At 44.8% G+C, this 23,014-nt stretch overlaps 1 protein-coding gene across 11 annotated transcripts in view; it reads right to left on the bottom strand.

Moving 5' to 3' along the window:
- KYAT3 (kynurenine aminotransferase 3) overlaps nucleotides 1-23,014 on the bottom strand; it is a 492,939-nt gene that overhangs the window by 436,087 nt on the left and 33,838 nt on the right. For 8 of the 11 annotated variants that reach the window (XM_085602145.1, XM_085602141.1, XM_085602135.1 and 5 more), the window contains one exon: nucleotides 2,951-3,030. The exons of 2 other annotated variants lie outside the window; for them this stretch is intronic. Coding sequence is in view for 4 of the 9 variants with exons in the window: in XM_085602135.1 (XP_085458261.1) it covers nucleotides 2,951-3,030 (80 nt within the window). In the remaining 5 variants the exon portion in view is untranslated. Of the gene's footprint in view, nucleotides 1-2,950; nucleotides 3,031-9,183; nucleotides 9,223-23,014 lie in introns of those variants that run through there. One more of the 11 variants, XM_085602143.1, reaches the window with a different exon arrangement.

Here is a 23,014-nt window from a genome sequence, read left to right on the forward strand (position 1 = left end):
TAAAACAGCACTACAAAATAAACTTAATCACCTTGAGGCACGTATGATCGAACGTTATCATACATCCAGATTAGGTCTAAACGACCGCGATGAAATCTGGGCGTTGATATAAGTACCATAGTCCCGTACTACTGTCTTTTGATACTGAACCAAGTATAGGGTTAGGGGTCTTGCATTACAAGGTCCTGACTAGTGCGAATGCCCTATTACATTTCCCGTTACACACTTTAGTAATGTTTTTATCTATTCGTTTTTTAGTTTGACGGTGGGCTGTGCACTGGGTCCGTGTTGTGACATCAGTTTCGCTAGTCTGAGATATTGACACACTGGTGGTTAGTAAATAATAGTCCCTTTGCAGTGAACATTTAGATCTTCCACGGGTGTTGCATTTAGGTATTAGTCCCCGGTTCACCTTTGTGCCCCTTGGTGACGGTCACCGACCACACTCACCCCGCAGGGCGGCATGGAGAACTGCTACGACTTTGCTTGTGATTAAGTTCATGTGTAGGCAAGATGATTTATTTTGATATTTATATGTGTATATACTTCTTTTTTGTAGTGTGTGTACATTCTGTGTATTAACCCTGTCCTGAGGAGGCCGAGGAAAGTGTATGGCCGAAACGCAATTGCGTAGACCCGGTTATGAAGGAGGAGTCCTTGAAAATAAGCACAGTGTGGTTACTCACCGTTTAGTGTGCTGAGAAAGTCCGACAATAATTTGTTGAGTCGCAGCGCACTCTGTGGACTACCTCCCAGTGGTTCGTCCTGAAATTATTGGGAGGACACTAATAGAAAATTAAGTGTTTGTTTACGGGTTAACTTATTTGTGTGTACAAGTCTTTTCATGTATGTGATGTTCTGCACATGTTCAATTTATGTGTACATTTGTATTGTTGTATTTTTGCCCTGTTGCTCTCTTCAAGGTCCGTTGTCATTTTTGATGCAGGAATGTCCAAATATTTTGATAAAATCTGTCTAGATTAATAAACTAGATGTAGAGTTAATTAGTGTGCTCTTGACCAAAGTTATTTCCTTATCTCTCCCTTTTGTACCATTTTTTGTTTGCACTTTATTGTTCCTTACCCAGGTATTAAAGGGTCAATTGGGTATAACCCTGTTGTTTGCCAAATGTTTGAAAGCAAGACAATAGGGTTTTACTAGTGCTCTGCGTCTTTAGTGGCATTTCCACAATGCAGCAAGAGTACATTAACCTCATTACACTCATGCATCACAATCCAGCCATCTCATCTAGTGATCCAAGAAATACAGACTCAATAACAAGAAGGCACTGAAAAAGTCTGTAAGAGAAAACATGTATACAATGTATATAGTTATGTCGCAAAATAACACTGCTCGAAAAAAAATGTACCAACAATAAATCTTAGCAAAACAAATTCACTGGTGTTTACTTTGAACAACATTATGGCACTATATTGAAATGTTATATCAGAGGGCGTCAGGATGCCTGTATGGTGAGTACCACCAATTCACAAAAGTTTTCATCAAAGATCCTAAATTTCAGTTACCCTAGCCATATACAATTCTTATTTCATCAGTAACCCCTACCTTTCTGCTACCGCTGCAATGGTATTAATGGGAAGCGAGGTCTATCTAATATTGTCAAAGAACTGCTCAAGTTTCCATGACCAACTGCCTCAAGCTCAATAGACACAAACCAAAAATTCGTATCTGCGGTCATAGGGCACTGGACTGGTCTCCTTCTTGATGGTCCACCAAGTAGGGCTCTTCACCAGACCCTGTCTCTTCAGCCAAACATATGGACATTATCACTGACAACGCACATTTGGAGAAAAAAAAAACCACAGGTACCCAGAGCATGCTGCACTCTTCTCAAAACCATTATTCATTAATTAATTACTTCCCGCATTAAATACAGCAATTCGATCTATCTGGGGATTCCAGACAACCTCACTCATCATCAGGTCATCCAGAACTCGAGCAGTAAGTGAGTTAATAAAAAAATGTGCCAATATTCTCAAACATGTACTTATGCTTTACACATACACTTGTGGTAGAAACATGAATTAACATTCTCACGCCAAACGTAACTGCCATGCAATCGGTCCTTATATGCATTTAGCTATGCAGCACATTCGCCTGGGTACTGAAAACATCTACTGTTCTTTAACATAGAGGGAAAGTAAGAACCAAACTGCGTGACACGCCAGGTATGGGAACACAGAGAGAAATATTGACTTTCAGCTGGAAATGGTATAGTCCCAAGCTCTGTTTTTAATATAAAATCAGGGCATTCGGTGGTCATATCACTGAAAATACAAGATTTGATAAAAAATGTATTGTCTATGGGTGCCCTTGGAAGACAATTTCTATGGACTGGAATCTAGAGAATTCTAAAGTGATTCTGGTATTTTACTGACCTCTGATGGTCGTTTTCTAGCAAGAAAATTAAATAGAGGCAGTTGCCAGAAAATTAAAAAAAAGAAAGTCCCTCAGCAGAAAGTATTTTACTGACCTCTACTGGTCATTTTCTATCAAGACAGTTAAATAGAGTCAGTTGAACAGAAAGTAAAAGTGCCTAAGCGGAAGCAGACAAGTCCTAGGACTGATCTCCAAAGCCCACAAAGTACACACACATGCAAGTATATACTAAAGTATATACAAGAGGTCTCAAATGCTCGACATAAAAAACATTAAAATGTACAGTTGGTGCACATCAACACCCTCACTTGGAAGTCTACATTGACTTTAGAGGAAATCTAGGACTCAAGCATGACGAACGACAACCAGGGAAATGTGATTATGATGTAGAAGGGTGGAAGTGTGGACAAAATCTTGACATGAGGTGTACCAAGATGCTTCATTGCAGTAGGGTTTCCACAGCAAGGCAGAGTGTACTCAACAATAACATACCTATAAATGCAAAACAGCAACTCAACAAGGTCTAGAGTTCTGCCACAGAAAGACTTACCTTATGAATAAATTTGGCTTCTTTGCTGTGTGTAGTTTTAGCCGATCAGGAAGGTTTTGATACTGCTTCTTGTTGGCAATCTAAATAGAACACATTTTTTTACAATGGGTTTAAGAAATGGGCTTTGGAAACATGATTCCACTTTGAAGCAATGGCATTCGATGGCTTTTTTCTCGACACTCCTTAATTTTCCTTCCGATGTTCCTAATTATGTTAATATTGTGCATTGATTAAAAGCATAATTGAGTTTGAACTGAAAACATCAGTTTGAAAAATAGAGAAAGGAAACTAATAAAAACAATGATGTGCAACACATAACGAAATTAACAAACAGTTGGTACACGGTCACTTACACAGACACTTTGTGGCAGCTCGATAAGTGTTAGAATGGTCTACCTTAATGTTACTCATTTTCATACCATAAGAAAGGTAAATGGCCGAGGAGGTCACAGAGACTACTGCCCAGCCTGAAGATATACATTTGTGGCAAGACCCAATTATCTCGAAGATCTTACTCACTGAAGGAGAAATAGGGCAGGGGGGAGAGGTAGGCAGAAGGGAATTTTAAGATGTACTTACAGTTCCAAGCTCAGCTGGCAAATGTAAGGCAGAATCCAATATTTCCTCTGCACTCCCCACAAACGAAACAGTTATATACTGTGGCCACAACAAAGTGCAAGAGGAGGAGACAGACTTTTGTAACCAGAGAGAGCACACGTTGTTCCTCCAGTCTCACGCCACTAGGCCAGCCGATTAGCAGCCAAGCACTCAAACTGTGCGGATTCAAGCCCAAGCAAGTGTGGTGGAGCAAGTCATGCTCACTGCCCTAGTAGCTGCCCTAGCAGTACAGCAGGTCCTATGTGGGGATTGGGCTGAACTCTGCATACACATGCATGACTGAGTGCAGAGGGTGAGTCCTGGTCGCATGAAAGAGCCAAAGTGCTCCGGAGGAAAATAAAGGAGAGATTCGTAGGAAACAGTCCATGTACAGCCAAAATAAGGTCTGCCTTTTCACTTGAATTTGGTACATGTACCAGCCGCTAAATTAACCACAGTTTTAGAAGCCCTGGTCTTTCCAGGGCATTTTTTGCTCTTAGCCTCTCTTTAACCTGGCTGCCCCTTCCTGATTCCAGTTTTAGAACTCTGCATCATCAACAACAGAGTAACGTTGACAGAGGAGAGGGCAAAGACAGGAGAGCTCAAGGGATGATAATCCATTTGAATGGTCAATTTGAACTTTACTGCTTTTAAACAGATATTGGAATATGTAGCAGCCAATAACTTTACAGGATTCCCTTTAACTGGAACGCTGCCTTTTCCTGTGCCCTGTATTAGTATCTTCAACACAGTCAACAACTGAGTAACATTGAGTAGGGTGCCTCTTGTGAAGCCAACGAATTTAGAAAAGGATTAGAAATGTATTTCATTCCTGTATACTGTGGGGGAAAGACACTTACGAAATTACGGAAATCAATGTTTCTAACCATTTAAGATAAAGAACTTTTTCAAAACAAATGTGCAAAATTAATTACTTCGGCACACTGCTGCAATATGAGCGATTCAGGGAGTCCAAAATACACATTACCTCTTGAGAAGGACGCTAGTGATTGTGAGTTAATCTGTAAATAGAACAAATGATGGATGGAATGCTGAACAAATTGAACACTTCTCCCCACCCCCCCCAGTCACCAATCTGGGTGTAATCCATTGTTTTTGTTCACCACACCACCCCAGTTTGGACCCAGCCATTTGCAAATCAGTCTTGACTCTGCTCCTCATGAAAAAAATCCAGCCCGAACTGTCAGGTCAGGTCCTCCCTGGAATGGAAACAAGCATCCTGGGACAGGTTTTGAGGTATAACCCCTCAGTCAGTCTAGCTTGAATCCAGTGGCACAGTGAACACGGAACCCACATCTGGGCATACCCTTTCCACTTAGGGTGACAAAAGCAAAAAGAACAAATGATGGACGGAATGCTGAACAAATCAAACACTCACCCCCAGACACCGATCTGGGTTTAATCCATAATTGTTTTGCTCACCACGCCACCCCAGTTTAGACCCAATCATATGCAAATCAGTCTTGACCTGCTGTTAATCTGTCAAAGTCAACAGGGGTATACCCAAATAACCCTTTTATACCTGGGCAAGGGACGCAGTTTTATACAATAACAAATGGTATAAAGGAATAAATACAAAGTGATTTCTGAGTAGGGCACATTTAATTACCCTCTCCACAATTATCATTCTTGATGAATTGTATCAAAATATATTTATAATCCACATGGACAATAGCACATAATCAATGAAAAAAAACACAAAAAATGACATATCACAACCTTTTTGAAAAGGTTCTCTCTTTGGCTCCGCTTTAAAAATTGAAACTTATGCGCTTTCCTTTTATCATTTTTATTCCTATTTGAATTGTGATTGGGGAAATTATTGGGGGGCGTGGTACCTTTCCGTTTTGGGAATCAGTGTTTAAATATTAATGATTTTAACCTCCACCCGACTTGAGCTTGGGGAATATAATGGTGGCTTTTTAAACTGTGCATTATGTTCGTTTATTTGCTTTCCTGTGTTACCAGTGTTTAATTTCCTAGCTCCCTGTACTTTGAGTCCAATTTCGGCCTCAGCTGCCATTTTTCTTGTGCCGCTTGCCTTCTGCGGTCAGCGCTATAATCGCTGCACGCTGTACGCCGCCCTCAGCTCACGTCACTTAATGGCCTCTGCTCGGGCGTGCAGCTGGCGCGCTTAAGGCAAGCCCGTCTGCGGCAAGTCAGCGGCCAGGGCCAGTTATGCTGCTCGAGCTGGGCCTTATGCTGTTAATTCATGTCAATACTCTGGTGAGTTTCTGAAAACACTCCAGCCTCCCCCCTGTTCTTCACACGGAGGTGGTCCTATGCCCTTTTAGTCGGCTTGTGGTTGTCTAGAGTGTGGGTTTACATTGATGCCTGCTTCATTTCCTGGTCATCTGTCTCATGAAGCAAAAAAGCGGTGCGTATTAGCGCTACCCTGATTAATGCTAGATCTTTAAGGAAGCACTATCTAGATGTGTTTGATATGATCACCGAAAAATCCTTGGATTTGCTGTTTGTTACGGAGACTTGGCTGGACACCTCCTCTAATCCTGTTGTGGCATTGGTAACAGCCTCTGGCTACAAGCTTCATTGGGTTGACCGCGTAGCTGGCAGAGGGGGTGGCCTGGCTATTTTGTATAGGGAGTGTTGGGTGCTGCATGGTGAGGCCTCCCTGCATGGAGTGAATGTGAGGTTCTGGACTTTAGTATACAGTTCTCACCTCACTTCACTCTAGGAGGCTCTCGTATTTATCGCTCTCCAGGCCCGTCGGAGGCGTTTAAATCATGTGGGGATGCTATGGCTGAACGTGCTTTGCGTTTCTCCTGCTATCTGGTTTTGGGAGACGTTAATCTTCATCTCGATCAATCTGACGCACGAGACACGGTTGAGTTTCTTAGCTCCCTGGAGTTGGAACATCTTTCTCAACGGGTTTCCCACCCTACTCATCAGGCGGGCCATATGTTAGATCCTGTGTGCGCTAACTTCCCGATTCAGGTGGTAAAGCCCTCTCCCGTCAGACCATTTCTTCATAGGCTTTTCTTTTTTTTTTTTTTGTTGAAAATAATTTTTATTATTTTCCGTTGAACAGGACATTGTATTGTTATTCGAGTACACAATTGTCCCGCATCGTACTTCATAGGCCTTTCTTGGGAAATTACTCAGCCTGTTAGCAAGGCGGTTGACTTTTGCCCATCAACTTTCAGTAAGATAGATCCTACTCAGTTCTCTGGCTCTTTGGCTGCATCTCGGCCCTCTCCTCAGGTAGATCCTGAGGGAAACCTATCTAGGTTCACCGATTGGATTTCTGATTCCGTGTCTGCGCTTTCAACCCCTCGCCGGCTTAAGTTTGCTGGAGAGTCTCCTTCCAAACCTTGGTTCTCTTCTGAGCTCAAAGCTTTAAAACACGAATGTAAAATACTGAAGGGCCTGGCGCTCAAGTGGCTATTGCCCTCTAGCCAAACACAAACTGAGAGCTAAACAAAAAAGTTATTATACTGCCATAACTGCCGCAAAAGGCTGCTACTATACCCTACGTATTGACCAAGCGAGTAATAATTCCAAAGAAATATTCTCCATTGTGCAAAGTTTTATGTCTCCCAGTGCCCTAGCTCGATCTGTACCAGCTTCTGAGACTTGGTGCAATATTCTTGCTAAGTTTTTTTTGGACAAGATTTGCACTATACAAGCTAGCTTTTCCTCGTTTAGTATGGCAGCTACTAATGTCTTGTCGTTTTTTGAGCCTATTGAGCTGGATTGTTCTCGCAAAATTCTTAAGTCCTTGAAGTCGGGATCTCCAACTGACCCCTGTGCTGCTAGACTTTTGGCCTTGGTTGCGGATACTATTAATCCGGAAGTCAATAAAATCATTAATAGGTCTTTGCAGGAAGGCTTTGTGCCAGCTGCCTGGCAGCGGGCACAGATCCTCCCTCTTCTGAAGAAGCCATCTCTTGACCCACTGACACCGGGAAATTATCGCCACATTTCACGGTTGCCCTCTGTGAGAAGACTGTCACCAAGCAACTGACCAATTTTGTGGAGTCATCGGGTCTGTTGCACCCGGACCAATCAGGGTTTCGTGCCTTGTTTAGCACTGAGTCTGCCCTGCTTGAGGTGACGGAGGCAATCCGTGAGTGTCTGGACGCCGGTGGAAGGGCAGCATTGGTTATGCTGGATCTCTCGGCGGCGTTTGACACGGTGCCACACTCTTTGCTTCTGGATCGCCTCTCTGAGATTGGGATTTCCGGCACAGTTTGGCGATGGATTAAATCTTTCTTGGAAGAACGTTCACAGCAGATCTGGCTCCCCCCTTGTGTCTCGGCATCGCAGCGTGTAGCTACCGGCGTCCCGCAGGGGTCATCTCTTAGTCCCCTTCTTTTTAACATCTATGTTACTCCGCTGATTTATTAAGCGGAGTCACTTGGGGATAAGGTGATGGCCTATGCGGACGACACTCAGCTCCTGTTTTCTTGGGGTAAGGATAATGATTCAGTCTTGATGGCTCAACACAGTCACTCTTCAGTCTTCAGCTGGCTTGCCCGGGCACAGCTCAAATGTAATGAAGAGAAATCAGAGGTCCTCTTGTATGGTGTCTTTCCAGACAACTTTCGAGAGAGACTTTGGCCCCCTGGCCAAAGTGTCACTTCTAAGGAGGAGTCGTTGGAATTGTAGTGATTGTTTGGACACCAGCGAGAATAATTTTTTAGGGTTACTGTTTAAGCTATTGGCATTGTAAATGACAATGCCTTTTATTTATGTGTTTTTTTAAGTATCACATAAAAAAAAAAGGCCTTATCATTTTTAATACCAATAGAAAAAAAACTCTCGCAAATGCGAGACCCCTCTAATGGAGGTCATTTCCCTTTCTTTAGACGCTGCTTGCCTATTCAGGTTACAGCAAGCAGCGTCTAAGGAAAGAGGCGTGGCCAACATTAAAGTGAACGTGCGTATGGGTGCACGTTCACCGAAGGCAGACAAAAAGTTACATCGGTCCACACTGTAAATTAAATAATTAAATAAGCACGCCCATTGAACTGAAAGTGGCCTGCGTTGTAAATTAAATAAACGCGGACGCTATAGTTAAAGTGGACAGCGCTATAATTTTAATAATATAAAAGCAGGCGGCCCTGCTGCGATGTCGTGGGTGGAATAGGGGAAGATCATTAAAGAAAATAGTGCTCAGCGAGTTACAAAGCAGACCGTGTAACAACAAAGCAGACCGTGTAACAACACAAGTAAAACGATCAGTCTTTATGGGAGGTTACAAATGCATTTGTCCACAATTGGGAGCTTAGGGGGTAAACAAGAACAGGTCGCCCCCCCACTCTCATAAACTTCACCTCAACAATAGACCTGTTCCATCTTTTTGTGTGAACATATATCAATGTTCACCATATACTTTTAGAGAAGACACATAACTTTGTGTATCTCAGAAGAGAATGACGATTCTCCAATTATCATACAGAGAGAATCTTGATTTCATTAAAGACTACAGAGGCTAACATTATGCAATATACTTTTATTGCTGCCCCAACTGCAGCCCTTTAAAGAACACATTACATCATGAATGCATTACATCATGAATAACAAAGTTCCAGAAAATAATACATAGCGCCATAGCAACAGGTCAACGTCCTCTAGAGCTGCGACGGACAAACCTAGATGAACAGATGAAGAGGCGAATTTCACAAAGATGAAGAATCTGGAAGAAAAGAAAAATCTAATTGGTAGTTCCATTTGAATAACGAATACATATGGATTTCACTCTTAAAAAATCTTAAAGTATAAAGGTATCTTATGCTATAGGGAGTGAAAGAACAAGGTTAAAATTGATAAAACTTAAATAACACAAAATAGTTAGATCTCCACCAGGGAGTGGTGATTGGGATAATCGTTAGCCTCCGTAGTCTTTAATGAAATCAAGATTCTCTCTGTATGATAATTGGAGAATCATCATTTCATTACAAGACCGGAGGCTACCATTATGCAAGTTTAAAGCTTTTTAACGCTGAATTGCTCACATGCTCCACAGGTCTGAGATAAAACTGATAAAACTGATAAAAAGTGGAAACACTTGACCAATCAGCAGTTTTAAGGATATCAGTGAGAGAACCTCCTGACCAGAATATTTTACTGGCCATAGCTCCACGAGAAGAGTGAGCCCAAAATTTAGATAAGTCTATTCCTGCTTGTGACATTATAAACTTAACCCATCTGGCAATGGTAGCAGTTGAAACCGCTTTGAAAGGTTTCACAAAAGAAATTAAGTTGTTTTTCATCAATAGGTCTAAGGTTTTGCATTAAAGAATCATACGATTTCATACAGTTTCTTGGAAAGAGGGGATAAAAGATGTTTTCGGTCATAGTTTTAGTTATCTTCCAAATTTCAAAATGTACACCCTCTGGAGAATGATATCTACTAGATATATCTACGGCCTTAACGTCAGAAACCCTTTTAAATGATATTAAACAGAGTAAGGTTGCTAGTTTGGTCGTTAATTGTTTTCTTGAAAGGGAAGGATTATCTGGCAATGAAGAGAAAAGTTCAAAAATGAGGTTAACATTCCATAAAGAGTCATATCTTGACTTAGGGGGACGTTTTAGTTTAATTCCTTTCATTACTCTACGGATCAGTGGGTCTGAACCAATTGAACATTCATTAACTAAGGAGTGTCCTTACAGTTGATTGTTCTATAGCTTAGACCTGAATTAAATAATCTAGCAAGGAAATTAGCTAAATCCACAATAGGAGCATCCACGGGATCCAGATCCCGCTCCAGGCACCAACTACACCATTTTTTCCTAACCTCGATGTATCTTCTCCTTGTGCCTGGTGCCCATGATTCGTCCAAAAGTTCTTTAGCCTGTCCTGAAAGGCCTGAGTATCTTTTTGATTTCCTGAAATCTTCCAGGCAAGAAGGTTCATGTTGCCTTCTAGGAGAAGAGGATGTTCTTCTCCGTTTTGACCCTGAAGAAGACCACTCTTCCCTTGGATAAAACGTGGAATATCTATTGCTAGTTCCATTGTTCCCGGAAACCAAACTTGTGTGTTCCAGAAGGGAGTAATTAGGATTATTGTGCATTGATCTGATCTGACTTTCAGTAGAACTCTCTGAATTAGGGAAAAGGGGGGGGGGGAGGGGAAGGCATAACCGTTCTGATTCTTCCAAGATTGGGCTAGGGCATCTACTGCTTGTGCGTTGGGATCTGGTCTCCAACTGTAATAGGTTTCGATCTGAAAGGTAAGTCTGCTGGCAAAAAGGTCTACCTGAAAAGGACAACACAGGTTCTGGATCTTCCTGAAGATAAATGGGTTCAATTTCCAATCGCTCGAGTCTTTCAGGAATCTTGAGTTGCGCTCGGCCCTTGTATTCAGATGACCAGGGATAAAATCTGCTTTTAAAATAATTTTCTGGCTCCAACAGAAATACTAAATCCTTTTGGCTAGATCCGCAAGGTTTTTTGATCTTGCACCCCCCAATCGGTTGATATCAGAAACAGCTGTGAAATTGTCTAATTTGATCAGGACAACACTGTTCTTCAGGGTGGTTTTGAAACTCAAGAGCATTTAGGCAAGCTAACATCTCTAAACAATGTATGTGGAGAGAGAGTTCTTCTCTGAACCATCTCCCACCTGTTTCTAACGCACCCATCCTGGCACCCAATCCTAGATTGCTCGCGTATGATTCCACCGTGTGTTCGGGGGTGTTTCCGAAGATTGCCTTCCCATTCCAACTGTCTAGGTTGTTCCACCACCAAAGAAGATCTTCTCGAGCCTCTTCCGAAAGAGGGAGAGTATCTGAATACCATAGTCCCTTCTTTAACCCCAAGGATTTTAATCTTTGCAGGGCTCTGTAATGTAATGGGCCTGGAGAAACTGCTTGAATAGAGGAGGAGAGTAGGCCAACTATTCTGGCCAGCTCGCGTAAACTGACTAAGTTCTTGGACATCACGCAAGAAACCTCTTTCTTTATTTTGGGGAGTTTCTTTGATGGAAGTTGTAATTAGCTTATAGTTGTGTCTACTTGGAATCCCAAGAACTCTAAATTTTGAGAGGGTGTCAGAATAGATTTTTCTATATTGATAACGAACCCCAAACTTTCCAAGAGGTCTCTTGTCCAGTTCATGTGTTTCAATAAGACTTCCTTGTTTTGAGACATTAGGAGGATATCGTCTAGATAAATTATTAATCAGACTCCTTTCATTCTTAGTGCTGCCACAACTGGTCTTAACATTTTGGTGAAACACCAAGGTGCTGAGGAGAGTCCAAAGCGAAGGCTTTGAAATTGGTATGTTATACCTCTCCAGGAGAATCTTAGAAACCTCTGGGAGTCTTTGTGCATTGGAATTGTGAAATAGGCGTCTTTTAGATCCAGTTTCACAACCCAGTCCTTCTCTTGAAGGATATCGCTTAGGAGGTGAAAACCCTCCATTTTGAAATGTCAGTAAACCAGAAAAGAATTTAGTTATTTTAGGTTTATAACTGGACACCAGCCCTTGTCTTTCTTTTTTACTAAGAAAATCGTACCTAGGAAACCCTGATTTGAGTCGGATACTCTGCAGATAGCATTCGTTAATAACATCGGATTCACTTCTGTATCTACTAGGGTGGATTGTTCCTTGTCCAAAATTAATTCTCTGGGATGATGTGTTTGGAAGGGAGGGGGGGGGAGGGGGGGGGGAAATAAAATGTATTTTGAATCCTTGTGCGGTTTCTAGAACCCAAGGGTCGTTCGTTAAAGCAAGCCAATTTTGGTAAAAAAGTCGGAGTCTTCCTCCTACCTTTATATGGGAAACATGTGGATTTATAGATCTTACCTTGTTCTCCAAAGTTTTGAGATTGGTTTCTGCCTCCACCACGGGTACGGAAGTTTCTGCCTCTTTGTGGGAAGAAGTAGGGATTCACGTTGGTTTTGGAAATATGGGGACCTGTACTGTCTGCGGCTGGCAGCCAGTCCCCTCCTGCCAGCCCGTCCAAAAATTCTATTGCCTCCAAACATCCTTCTCATATTAAATTGAGCCTTACTGAAGGCCGAAAAGGTGGCAACACATTTGCCTAGAAGTTTAACAAAGTGTTCGCCAAATAGTAGTCCTTTGGTGTCACCCTGGACTTCTTTGGAAGCGAGGTCCCCCAATTTAGGGTTGATTCTCATGAGAATTCCTCTTCTACGCTCAGAAGTTAGGCCCGCGTTAGCATTTCCAAGTAAACAAAGAGCGCGTTGGCTCCAACCCCTTAAAAGATCTACATCTACTGGGGTGTCATTTAGGGATGCTTCTTCTGCCAAATCTAGAATTTTGGCTAGGGGACCAAGAATATCAAGTACCCTATCTTGGCACTGTTTGAGGCAGCGTTTGAGACCTTTTTCTAGGGTCTCTGCCTGTTTTGAAGAGAAAGGTTAAGAGTTCAGGGTCTAGGTTAGGGGTTAGTGCACACTTATTTTCTATAAAGGGTCTGGGGCACTCAGCTCTCATGAGGTTTCTGGTTTCGCTTTCAAGGGGTTTAGAAATCCAGAATTTAATTAAGTTGGATACATGGTCCAAAGGCCACCATTCAGATCCTCTTGGGTGAGTAATTAAGGTAGGGTTAAACATCTCTACCCCTGAGGGGTCTTTAATTGAATTATTCTTAGAAGCTTCTGTTAGATCTTCGTCAAGGAGGTCGAGGTCTAGATTCCCAAGGGGGTCAAAGATGTATTTGTCTTCTTCTTCGTCAAAACTATTATTAGAACAGAAATCAAAGTTATCCGTTTGCATGATGAGGTCATTTGTGCCAGGACGGTCACTATATCTTCTTGTGTCGCGAGGGGCACCTATTCCTTTTGCGCCAATAAGGCTGCTCTTTCTAATTGTGTCGCTTGGGGCACCTCTTTTTGAAGTAATTTGATCTTTGTAGTGCGTAGGCTACCTTGTAATAAAATTTCTTTTGTAGCGCTTAGGCTACCTGATGAAGAGGCTTGATCTTTGTTAGCGCATAGGCTACCATGTGGTTCCATATGTTTTGTTTTTTTAGCAACCTTGCCTCCCTTTTGGGGTTAGGGTTCGCATTCTTCAGAGAGGACGATTGAGTCTTCTTCAGTTACAAAATCTATTTTCCTTTTATTCATATTGGAATCAACAGCCTCTTTTAAGGAGGATTTAAGGTGATTTTCTAAGAAAATCATTAAATTATTCTCATTTGGGACAGTATTGTCATCTTCCTCATATTCTGAATGATTGTCCATTTTTTTCCTCTCTCTCTCTCTCTTTTTTATGTATTAGTGCTATAATTGTAATTGAAGGCTATATCTTTGTAAAATGAGGTCTTACCGGTTTTCTCCGTGTGTTTTACTATAGCCTTATAGCCCGCCGTAGCGGGCTATACCGGCTGTTAATGGCCCGCTGCAGCGTTAAAGGCCCGAGCTGAAGGCGAGGGACTTTAACAACAGCAGCGGGCCATTAACAGCGGTATAGCCCTGCTACGAAGGGCTATAAGGCTATTAGAACATTCTGCCACTAGAGGGCAGAATGTTCTACCAAAACAAAGCCCTTCAGGGAGCGCGAGGGGATTGAAATCCCCTCAGGCTCCCTGAAGTCTTTGTTCACAGCCAGAGCTGTGAACAAAGACACATTGGAATGTTGGTGCTCCGGGCTTATACCGGCCAGTATTAGCCCGGAGCGCTCCATTGTCTTCAATGGAGCTGCCAACGTTCCAATGTTCTAATGTCCGTTAATAACCTTGGTATGTGAACTGAAATTCATTAACCGCTCCCGTATCTGTCACTGCAATTAGTCAGTCGATATATCCGTGGGTGTCCAGGGACTGAGCGCTGGCCAGACACCCACGGATATTTCGACTGACTAATTGCAGTGACAGATACAAGAGCGGTTCATGAATTTCAGTTCACATACCGAGGTTGAAGGTATGCCGAAGAGGGGCAACTAACCGATAGAATAAACGGAGACAAGAGGTGCAGTGAGGACGCTGACCTAAACCTTGATGAAATGGCCACAAAATCTGTAAGGCAATGAAACATGTTGGTTTTAATTGAGCAGACACACAGCAAGGAATAAATCAATAGAGCTAGTGTGCCTAGCTCGTTTTTAAATCAAGGTACATTGGGTTTCTATGCTAGATCCCGGTCTTCCTTCAAGGGTCACCTGTAGTATTCATATCACAATTTTTGATTTTTTCCTCACTACCTTATCTTTTTTTCAAGTTGGCAGATGCTAATGATGAGAACCTGAGGATACAGGAGAGTACCAGCCTGCAACCTCCCTTGGTGTTACTCCCGTGAGGCACTGCCAACTTATCCTCACCTTTTTCACTTTTTTCCTCTTCTTGTTTCTCCTTTCTGTTCACCCGCACGTTGGTGGGGGATCACGCATAAGTAGACAGCGTACACCACAGTTAAAAGTAGCGATTTTGGTCACAGTATGGCAGAAGTAAGATTTGGATTCTCTGCTGAGACACACGAAGTTATGTGTCTTCTCTAAAAGTATATGGTGAGCATTGATATATGTTCACACAAAAAGATGGAACAGGTATATTGTTGAGGTGAAGGTTACAAATGCAGACAAGGCGGTACGAAGGAGGGACTACTAAGCCTATTCACAAATAAAAAGCAACAATTTTGGACAGTAACAGGAGCCAATTGCAAAGATTGCAAAAGCTAAATTCTGGAATTTGCTAGTGACTTGGTTCCCCCACCCAGCAAAAAACAATCCTATTAGGTAATAGGCTGGTGAGTAAGGGATCTCCTTGTCAATGACCTCTCCTATCCATAGCACTCCTTCCCAGTAGACCCGTAGGTGTGAACATGTCCGTAACATGTGTAGAACATCATACACCAGCATTTCACCGCAGCGGGGACAGGCTGCTCTCTCTACCTGAAAGTATCTGCCTATGCGTTCTGGAGTCAAGTAAGCCCTGTGAATGACGTAGTAACTTATTAGTCGTGCATTCCTGGATACCTTAGGGGTCCCGTCTAGTATACTGTCCCAATCCTTCAGTGATATCGGGGGGTGTCAAGATCTCCTTCCCATTGGTTGCGTAGTGCTTCTAGCGGGCGCAACCCATCCGCCTGGAGTGCTCTATAGTGGCAGGAGACCCCTTTAATGACGCCTGCGGAATAAAGCTGGAAAGTTTATATAGGGAGTGTTTATGCCCAAGTGCTGAAAAATGTTTATTAGAAATCTCAGATGACTAGGTATGCAAACTAACAAACAAATAAAAAATATCTTTGAAGAGGGAAGTGGGTATATAACCAACTGTATATTTACCACCTGACTCCAACTTTTTTTTTTGAGAATGGAACAATTTATACAGGAATCGTTTCTGGTTATTAAGTAATGTAATGTTGTATAACATGTAATAGTGGCATAGTGTGAAGACTCCTTAAAAAGGATGAAAAAAGCCTCACAGGAGCACCAGAAGGAAAGACTATTGTGCATGGAAAGCTTCCTAGACCTGTCATCAGTGCAAAAGTCACTCAAAGCTTCCATAAAGGTAATTCAAACTTATATTAACACACGTTAGACAAGCAACAAATTAAAGGGGGTCGGCTTCTCTTGTTTTCCTTTCCCCTCAAGCCCCGACCATTCCTCAACAGTGCTGTTGCTGCCTAATATTATCATTTACTAATCTGGCCTCACCCGCCAGCTATGTGAGGAGCAACGAAGGATCTGAATTAGGTTTCAAAGAGTGACTTGAAAAGGAGTCTGGCAATCACTTCACACTATTCATTGTGTGTCAGCACATAAGGAGCATAAAAACACAACACAGTAACTTAACTAAAAAAAATTACAAATAAAAAATAAAAAGGATTGAGCCACCCATTCAGAGCCCCAATCCTGATGGCATAGGAATTTCCTTCATCAAGGAGAACCTGGAAGGTTGGACCAGTATATTGTATGACTTTTATGAAAGTGTAATTGGAGCTTCTGGGATTCCTCTAAATGTAAGTGATCTATTCGTCAACTAATTTATAAGTTTAGTCCTAAATCAGACTATACCTTAGAAGGAACAAGGACTCCTATAAAAGAGACTTGCTCGGATGCAATCCTCTCATATAACTCATAACACTGTATTAATAGAGTATTGTGTAAATTAACATGCACCTAATTACATTTTTAGCAAGATGAAGCTTGCATACGTGTTTTACTAACAAATAACCCGAGTGAGACTTAAAATGGCTACTAACGTGGTAAACTGTACTGAGCATGCGTCAACACAGTATGTCGGTCTTTCGCTTGGAGGGAATTTTCTGCAGCTGCGCATAAGCATCTAATATGGCCGCTTGGAAGCACACATGCTAAGCATCTGCCTTGCTGAAACTAAAACATGCTATTTACTAAATGCTCATGCGGAGAGAGCGATTATAAGTAAAAGGGATCAGAGTAGAGATAGGTGGTATACAGTGAAATCATTTTATTCTCGAATTAATACGTTTCTTTTTGACTTCTCTATTAGGGCCTCCGAGTGAGACAGAAGTCTATGTCTCACGTGACCCCTCACGCAGGCGCAGTAATGACAAGTCGGGTAACCATGATATAGAACTTAAAACCCGTCCAAGGCCATCATAGCTACATGGCCTGGGAACCTAATGGACATCCTGAGAGCTGAATAGAAATTAAGATCAAAAGTATACATTTGACTGATAAAGATGTGAATACGGGTGGGAAATAAAGCTTGGGAATAAGGATAAAGGGGCGGGAACTTTAAACAAAGAAAATTATTAAAACTTAGCATGGTGTGATGATCATCCCCCCCCCACTCCCCCAATCCCCCCCGCCTGTCCAATCAGAATTAGGGCTTCCATGAAACTGAAACATTAAGGGGTGGTACATGTCATTAGAAAGGTAGAATTGAGGTAGTTTAGTTAGTTAAGCTTGTGTTGCCGAGATGCTGAGAGACCGGGATGCTGTCCGAGAGCTGAACAAATGCTGAAGAAGAATCGATTTGCAGACTTAGAATTTAAGCTAATTAATTAGAAGAACATTGCAGAAGAATCGAGGAGGGAAAATAAGGCAAATAAGTAAAAGAAGATCGCGGAAGAATCGAGGAGGAAGATAGTGTCAGAGAGGGGTGAGACGCAGGCGTCATATCTAGAAGGTCATCTTATCCTGTCCTGAAGTCGTTGTAACCTGATCTTTCCCAGGGAAACCTCCTAGCTCCTTGGCCAAGGGGTTGGTTTCCACACCATCCTAGGTAACTATAATTCTGTGTAGTATGTCATTGTACTGCTCTCTCTATCCTCTCCTTTCTGAAGTATTGTCATTGTGAAATATAAATTCAATATAGGTGACAAAGTAAAGAATTAATTGACTTTTCTTCCCTGGAGAAACAGAGTCTGTACTGTATTCTTGTTTGGCTCACATGAATTAACTAAATAAACATTTAAAACTTCTCCCGAGTCTGTAGTTATTTCAGAATGGTAAGGAATATAAATAACACTGATGTCATTTCACCATCAACTAGTTCCAACTAATAGGTCCATTGACCAGAGGAAAGAACTTTTTGATCAGTGAAAGATTAGTTACATTTGGACAGGTAACTAATCTCATAAAAATTGACCCCCAGCTGTGTTTACTAGCCTATGCGATTGTGTTTATGGGCCCAGGTGATTATATGGTGTTGGAGTACCTGAGGTTGGTAACCCGCTGGATCACCAGTTACAGTTTAATTTCTTTACCCAGTTAGGAGGAAAATATAGTCTGTTAACGGAGCTTGAAAAGTGAAACAAGAAGGTCTTTCTAACCTCAAACAGACTGACTTTCAAAAATATTTCTAAATGATTGACAATTTCATGTTTTTGTTTCTGATAGCTTTAAATAAAAGGTAACTAAAGAAACAAGCATTTGCAATGCAATCGGTCTCGCCTTTGGGACCTTTTATGTATTTAGCTATGCAGCCAGGGTGCTGAAACATTACTGAACTTTAACATGGAGGGAAAGTAAGCACCAAACTGCGTGACACTCCAGGTATGGGAACACATGGAGAGAAATATTACCTTTCAGCGGGAATTGGTATCCAAAGCTCTGTTAAATCAGGGCCTTCGGTGGTCATTTCACTGATCATACAAGATTTGAAAAAAATATTATTGTCTACAGGTGCTTGTGGAAGACAATTTCTATGGACTGGAATCTAGAGAATGCTAAAGTGAGTGTTGTTACTGGCCTCTGCTGGTCGGAAAGTCCCTTAGCAGGAAGCAATTTTGATATTTTACTGACCTCTACAGGTCGTTTTCTATCAAGACCGTTAAATAGAGGCAGTTGAACAAGCAGAAACCAATTCTGGTATTTTATTGACCTCTACAGGTCGTTTTCTATCAAGACAGTTAAACAGAGGCAGTTGAACAGAAAAAAAGTCCCTAAGCGGAAGCAGACAAGTCCTAGGGCTGATCTCCAGAGCCCACAAAGTACATACACATATAAGTATATACAAGAGGTCTTGAATGCTCGATCTAAAAAGACTTTACACCTCTTTTATGGACTACACACCTTTGATCGTGGATTTCAGGGTAGCTGTGGGCCACCCTACTTGCCTAGTGGTATCAAATAGGGACCACTATATTTTTCAATGTAACAATACATATAGGACAGGGTTAAGTTTAATTATGGATGTGGTCTATCTCCCAATATATGCAAGTAAAACATTCAAAAACATGGGTACACACATCTACCTTTGTTGTTTTCTCTTAATATGGCTGTTTTAGCGGGAGCCCATGAAAAAGCAGGCAGCCCCCAACTATCATGAGAGGGCTGAAAATAAGGAGCTTAACCTGTGGCAATGGCTTACTGTTACTGTCACATACACAACTGGTTTAGAGATGCTGTTAACCAGGCATGATTAGTACAATTACTCTAACACACTAAAGGTTAATCACAGCATAATAAAAATTAATTCTTCTGTCACCTGAATAAATTGAGATTTAAGGAGAAAATTAACAAATATAGTATTTAAGAAGCAGATTAATATTGCTATTTGGGTGTTTTCAATAATGTATTTTTCACTGAGAACATTGACTTAACTAATGTTACACATAACTGTTTAGACGGTACTGCCATGCCATCTAGATTGAAACTCCTATATGGCGGTAGAGCTACTAGAGAAGATTTGAATACTTTCAAAGTCAAACAAGCCGCAATCATATTGTATGAAGTGATAAAGTTACTGAAAACTCTATTGCTCAAACATTCTGGTGCCGATCACGATCCGGTAAAAAATGTCCCCGTACGACTCGTATCGGGTCTTTTTACCGTACGAATCGTACAAGTGCCGTACGAACTGGCAATCACGATTCGCATGGTAAAAAGTCCATACGAACCGCACTGGGAATATTTCCCCACACGTCCTCGGGTCGGAAAATGTGTCCGACACGTCCTCGTACGATTCACCGTACAAACGTGAAAGGTGAACTCCGACCGGGGAATCACGATCCATCCCGGGCGTCCGAATGTACAACCGTATGGTGAAAAGACCGTCCGCACCGAACTCCCATAACAACCATGGAGACGTCCAAACAGGTGCCCGGTACGTGCCGTACCCCCCCCAGCCCCCGTAGGTACGCGCCGACCCCCCCCAGCCCCCGTAGGTACGCGCCGACCCCCCCCCAGCCCCCGTAGGTACGCGCCGACCCCCCCCAGCCCCCGTAGGTACGCGCCGACCCCCCCCCAGCCCCCGTAGGTACGCGCCGACCCCCCCCCAGCCCCCGTAGGTACGCGCCGACCCCCCCCCAGCCCCCGTAGGTACGCGCCGACCCCCCCCAGCCCCCGTAGGTACGCGCCGACCCCCCCCAGCCCCCATAGGTACGCGCCGACCCCCCCCCAGCCCCCATAGGTACGCGCCGACCCCCCCCCAGCCCCCGTAGGTACGCGCCGACCCCCCCCAGCCCCCGTAGGTACGCGCCGACCCCCCCAGCCCCCGTAGGTACGCGCCGACCCCCCCCCAGCCCCCGTAGGTACGCGCCGACCCCCCCCCAGCCCCCGTAGGTACGCGCCGACCCCCCCCCCAGCCCCCGTAGGTACGCGCCGACCCCCCCTGTGTGTACACCCGTGTACGGTGCGTACCCCCCGTGTACGCTCGAGTCGAACCCCCCCGTGTACGCTCGAGTCGTACCCCCACCCGTGTATGTACGGTGTGTACCCCCCCGTGTACGCTCGAGTCGAACCCCCCCCGTGTACGCTCGAGTCGGACCCCCCCGTGTACGCTCGAGTCGGACCCCCCCGTGTACGCTCGAGTCGGACCCCCCCGTGTACGCTCGAGTCGAACCCCCCCCGTGTACGCTCGAGTCGAACCCCCCCCGTGTACGCTCGAGTCGAACCCCCCCCGTGTACGCTCGAGTCGAACCCCCCCGTGTACGATCGAGTCGGACCCCCCCGTGTACGCTCGAGTCGGACCCCCCCGTGTACGCTCGAGTCGGACCCCCCCCGTGTACGCTCGAGTCGAACCCCCCCCGTGTACGCTCGAGTCGAACCCCCCCGTGTACGCTCGAGTCGAACCCCCCCGTGTACGCTCGAGTCGAACCCCCCCGTGTACGCTCGAGTCGAACCCCCCCGTGTACGCTCGAGGACTCCCCGTGTACGCTCGAGTCGAACCCCCCCGTGTACGCTCGAGTCGGACCCCCCCCGTGTACGCTCGAGTCGGACCCCCCCGTGTACGCTCGAGTCGTACCCCCACCCGTGTATGTACGCGCTGGGGGTACGCACCGTACATACACGGGTGGGGGTACGACTCGAGCGTACACGGGGGGGTCCGACTCGAGCGTACACGGGGGGGTTCGACTCGAGCGTACACGGGGGGGTCCGACTCGAGCGTACACGGGGGGGTCCGACTCGAGCGTACACGGGGGGGTCCGACTCGAGCGTACACGGGGGGGTCCGACTCGAGCGTACACGGGGGGTCCGACTCGAGCGTACACGGGGGGTTCGACTCGAGCGTACACGGGGGGGTCCGACTCGAGCGTACACGGGGGGGGTTCGACTCGAGCGTACACGGGGGGGGTTCGACTCGAGCGTACACGGGGGGGGTTCGACTCGAGCGTACACGGGGGGGTTCGACTCGAGCGTACACGGGGGGTCCGACTCGAGCGTACACGGGGGGGTTCGACTCGAGCGTACACGGGGGGGTACGCACCGTACATACACGGGTGGGGGTACGACTCGAGCGTACACGGGGGGGTCCGACTCGAGCGTACACGGGGGGGTTCGACTCGAGCGTACACGGGGGGGTCCGACTCGAGCGTACACGGGGGGGTTCGACTCGAGCGTACACGGGGGTCCGACTCGAGCGTACACGGGGGGTTCCGACTCGAGCGTACACGGGGGGGTCCGACTCGAGCGTACACGGGGGGGTCCGACTCGAGCGTACACGGGGGGTACGCACCGTACACGGGTGTACACACGGGGGGGTCGGCGCGTACCTACGGGGGCTGGGGGGGGTCGGCGCGTACCTACGGGGGCTGGGGGGGGGGGGGGGGGGTCGGCGCATACCTACGGGGGCTGGGGGGGGGGGGGTCGGCGCGTACCTACGGGGGCTGGGGGGGGGGGGGGTGTCGGCGCGTACCGGGCCACCTACTCTGGTCGATTCGCGCCGTACTTCGCTTTTGCGGCACTTTTTGGGTGCCGTGAAAATATTGCCGTCCGGACTGCTGTCGGTTCGAATCGTAATTCCTGGTTCGTGAAACGCTGCCTGAAAGCGTCCCGACGTCACGTCGCAGCATTCCCGGATCACATTCGTATGTATATTTTCGTCGGTCGGTGTTTTTTACGATTCGTACGGAAATGGTGTTTCCGTGCGAATCGTAATTCCATGTTTGTAAAGTTTTACAACCGGGTACGAGTCGGACGGGGAATTCGCTCCGACCGACGGTTCGTACGCGGTTTTTAACGGATCGTAATCGGCACCTTTGTCTATCCAACAGACACACAAGCTCCTGTCTTTGAGGCAAGTGACAACCCAATTTAGAATGCCAAAGCAATTACGCTTTACAGCACTGTCTTATCAGAAATATATTACCTACTGGCGGTCGCCAGTAGGTAGTTATAGTTAGGACCCTGTTTCCATAGGAAATCCGCGACATTCTATTTGGAATAACATTGGCGCCGGTCGACGAATCCTCGCGAAATTTTCAAAATAGGTGGGGCGCTACGCTCCGCTCCTACCCTGAAAGTCTCGGGGGGATTCGTCAAGCAGGGGCCGAGAAAAAAGGGGGGTCCCAAAACGCGTTTTCCCCATGCATTTTTCCATAGGACCTTTAGACACAGCTACAGCCCGAACGGCTGAACAGAATTACTTGACATTTGGCAGAGAGGTAGCCATAAGGTCAAGGAAGTGCCTTTTGCAGGTCTGGTGTAAATCTGTTCAGTATTTCCTGAGAAAATAGCATTTAAACGCATATATATATGTGGGCGGAGCCTAACCACACATCTCATCCTGAGATCTGATTGGCTGTCAGCACTTCATCCAAGAAGTGTTGGCAGCCATCTTGGGACCAATATACATGATAGCAC

This window comes from Triturus cristatus, chromosome 4_2 (genome assembly GCF_964204655.1).
Source record: "Triturus cristatus chromosome 4_2, aTriCri1.1, whole genome shotgun sequence".
Classification (NCBI taxonomy): domain Eukaryota; kingdom Metazoa; phylum Chordata; class Amphibia; order Caudata; family Salamandridae; genus Triturus; species Triturus cristatus.